The 1,508-nt window shown below is 39.9% G+C and overlaps 1 protein-coding gene across 1 annotated transcript in view; it reads left to right on the forward strand.

The window, feature by feature from the left end:
- The first annotated feature begins 1,224 nt into the window (after nucleotides 1-1,224).
- ADAM10 (ADAM metallopeptidase domain 10) overlaps nucleotides 1,225-1,508 on the forward strand; it is a 27,656-nt gene continuing 27,372 nt past the window's right edge. The window contains exon 1 of the mRNA XM_014519387.2: nucleotides 1,225-1,396. Within this exon, the coding sequence (XP_014374873.2) occupies nucleotides 1,305-1,396 (92 nt within the window). The 5' untranslated portion in view covers nucleotides 1,225-1,304. The remainder of the gene's footprint in view (nucleotides 1,397-1,508) is intronic.

The raw sequence follows: 1,508 nt of genomic DNA on the forward strand, positions 1-1,508 counted from the left end.
CACTTCACAGGCAAAGAAAACCAGAGCTTCCTTGAAATACTTCTGAGGATTAGAATTATATAAAAGAATATCTTCCCTCAAACAACCACCTTCACAACATTAATTTTGTTATATTGTCCCTTATGCATATTCACTCTCCACAATAGAAGTGGGGCAGAGTTTTCTGCCCTCTCCCCTCCCTCCCCCCCCCCCCCCTTTTTTTATTTATTTTTTTAAAGTAAAGCATAGCTCATGAAAGGGCTGGTATCCAAGAGGGAGAAAACTAGTAGTAGGCTAATACAGAATGCAAATGTTTACTATTCATGTGTATTTGGGGTTACATTCACACCCATTTCCCCATCTGTAGAGGAATGTTGGAGGCAAGAATTTCTGAAGGAAAGTCAATTCTGGAGTTAGCAGCAATCTCAGTAGCGAACTCTCGGGCCCCTAGGTGCTGTCATCAGGTTCTTTGTGGTCCTGTTTTCAAAACTAATCAAATCAGCTAATCTGCTCCAAGTCACTCCCATGAACCCTTTCTGGGGTCCTTCCCCACAAGTCTTGTCCTCGTGCTTCTTTCCCTCTAATTCTCATTCCTCCTTAAGGCTCTGATCCTTTCATTTCTCCAGACTTTTTTTTTTTCTTTTTCATCCTCGGTCTTTACCTGTTTAAGTAAGCTGCTTTGGCAGGCAAGCTTAGCATGCCTCTCTCGATGCACCTGGCAGCTGTATATACAGCAGTTTGATATCTCATCACCTACTAATGCCAGCTAACAATCCAGATGTCTAATTTTGCAGTGAAAGTCTTCTAGGGTAAAAGTACCCAAAGTCCGTTGTAACTGGTATTTTGAAAGCTTTGTTTTGCTCTAAGTGTTTTTGCCCAGTTTTCATTGTGCCACCTGCACAGAAAGGCCAGGTCTTTCTCTACCATATTTTCTTCATGCAGTCTTAACTAAAGTAAAATCCTGTCTCTAAGAGAAAATGTTAAAGCTGAGAGACCCGAACTGCAGGCAAATACCCTGGGAAATTAATGGGGAGGGTTGGTTGTTTACTTTTTGCTTGCACGAACGTGTTTAGATCACCCTTGGAAGTTTTTCCTGCGTATTAATTGCTCTTAATTGCTAGGTATTTCTAGCCTGCAGAATGTAAACTTTCAATTGTACCTTCATTGAAGGTATATGTATAATTTCTTCAGGAATGCCAGATAAATGTTAAGTTGTTACCTAGAAACCTGAAATGCTGACTCACTTTACAATTTTTCTCTTAACAGGCCAATATGGAAATCCTTTAAACAAATACGTTAGACATTATGAAGGATTATCTTATGATATGGATTCATTACACCAAAAACACCAGCGTGCCAAAAGAGCAGTGTCCCATGAAGACCAGTTTTTGCGCCTAGATTTTCACGCTCATGGAAGGTAAGCAATTATTTAAAGCCTTTCACTTCAATAGAAATTTCCTATTTATTCATAAATTCATAGATGTTAGGGCTGGAAGGGACCTCAATAGATCATTGAGTCCAACCCCCTT

Source organism: Alligator sinensis, unplaced genomic scaffold (genome assembly GCF_000455745.1).
Source record: "Alligator sinensis unplaced genomic scaffold, ASM45574v1 scaffold1018_1, whole genome shotgun sequence".
In the NCBI taxonomy this organism is placed as follows: Eukaryota; Metazoa; Chordata; order Crocodylia; family Alligatoridae; genus Alligator; species Alligator sinensis.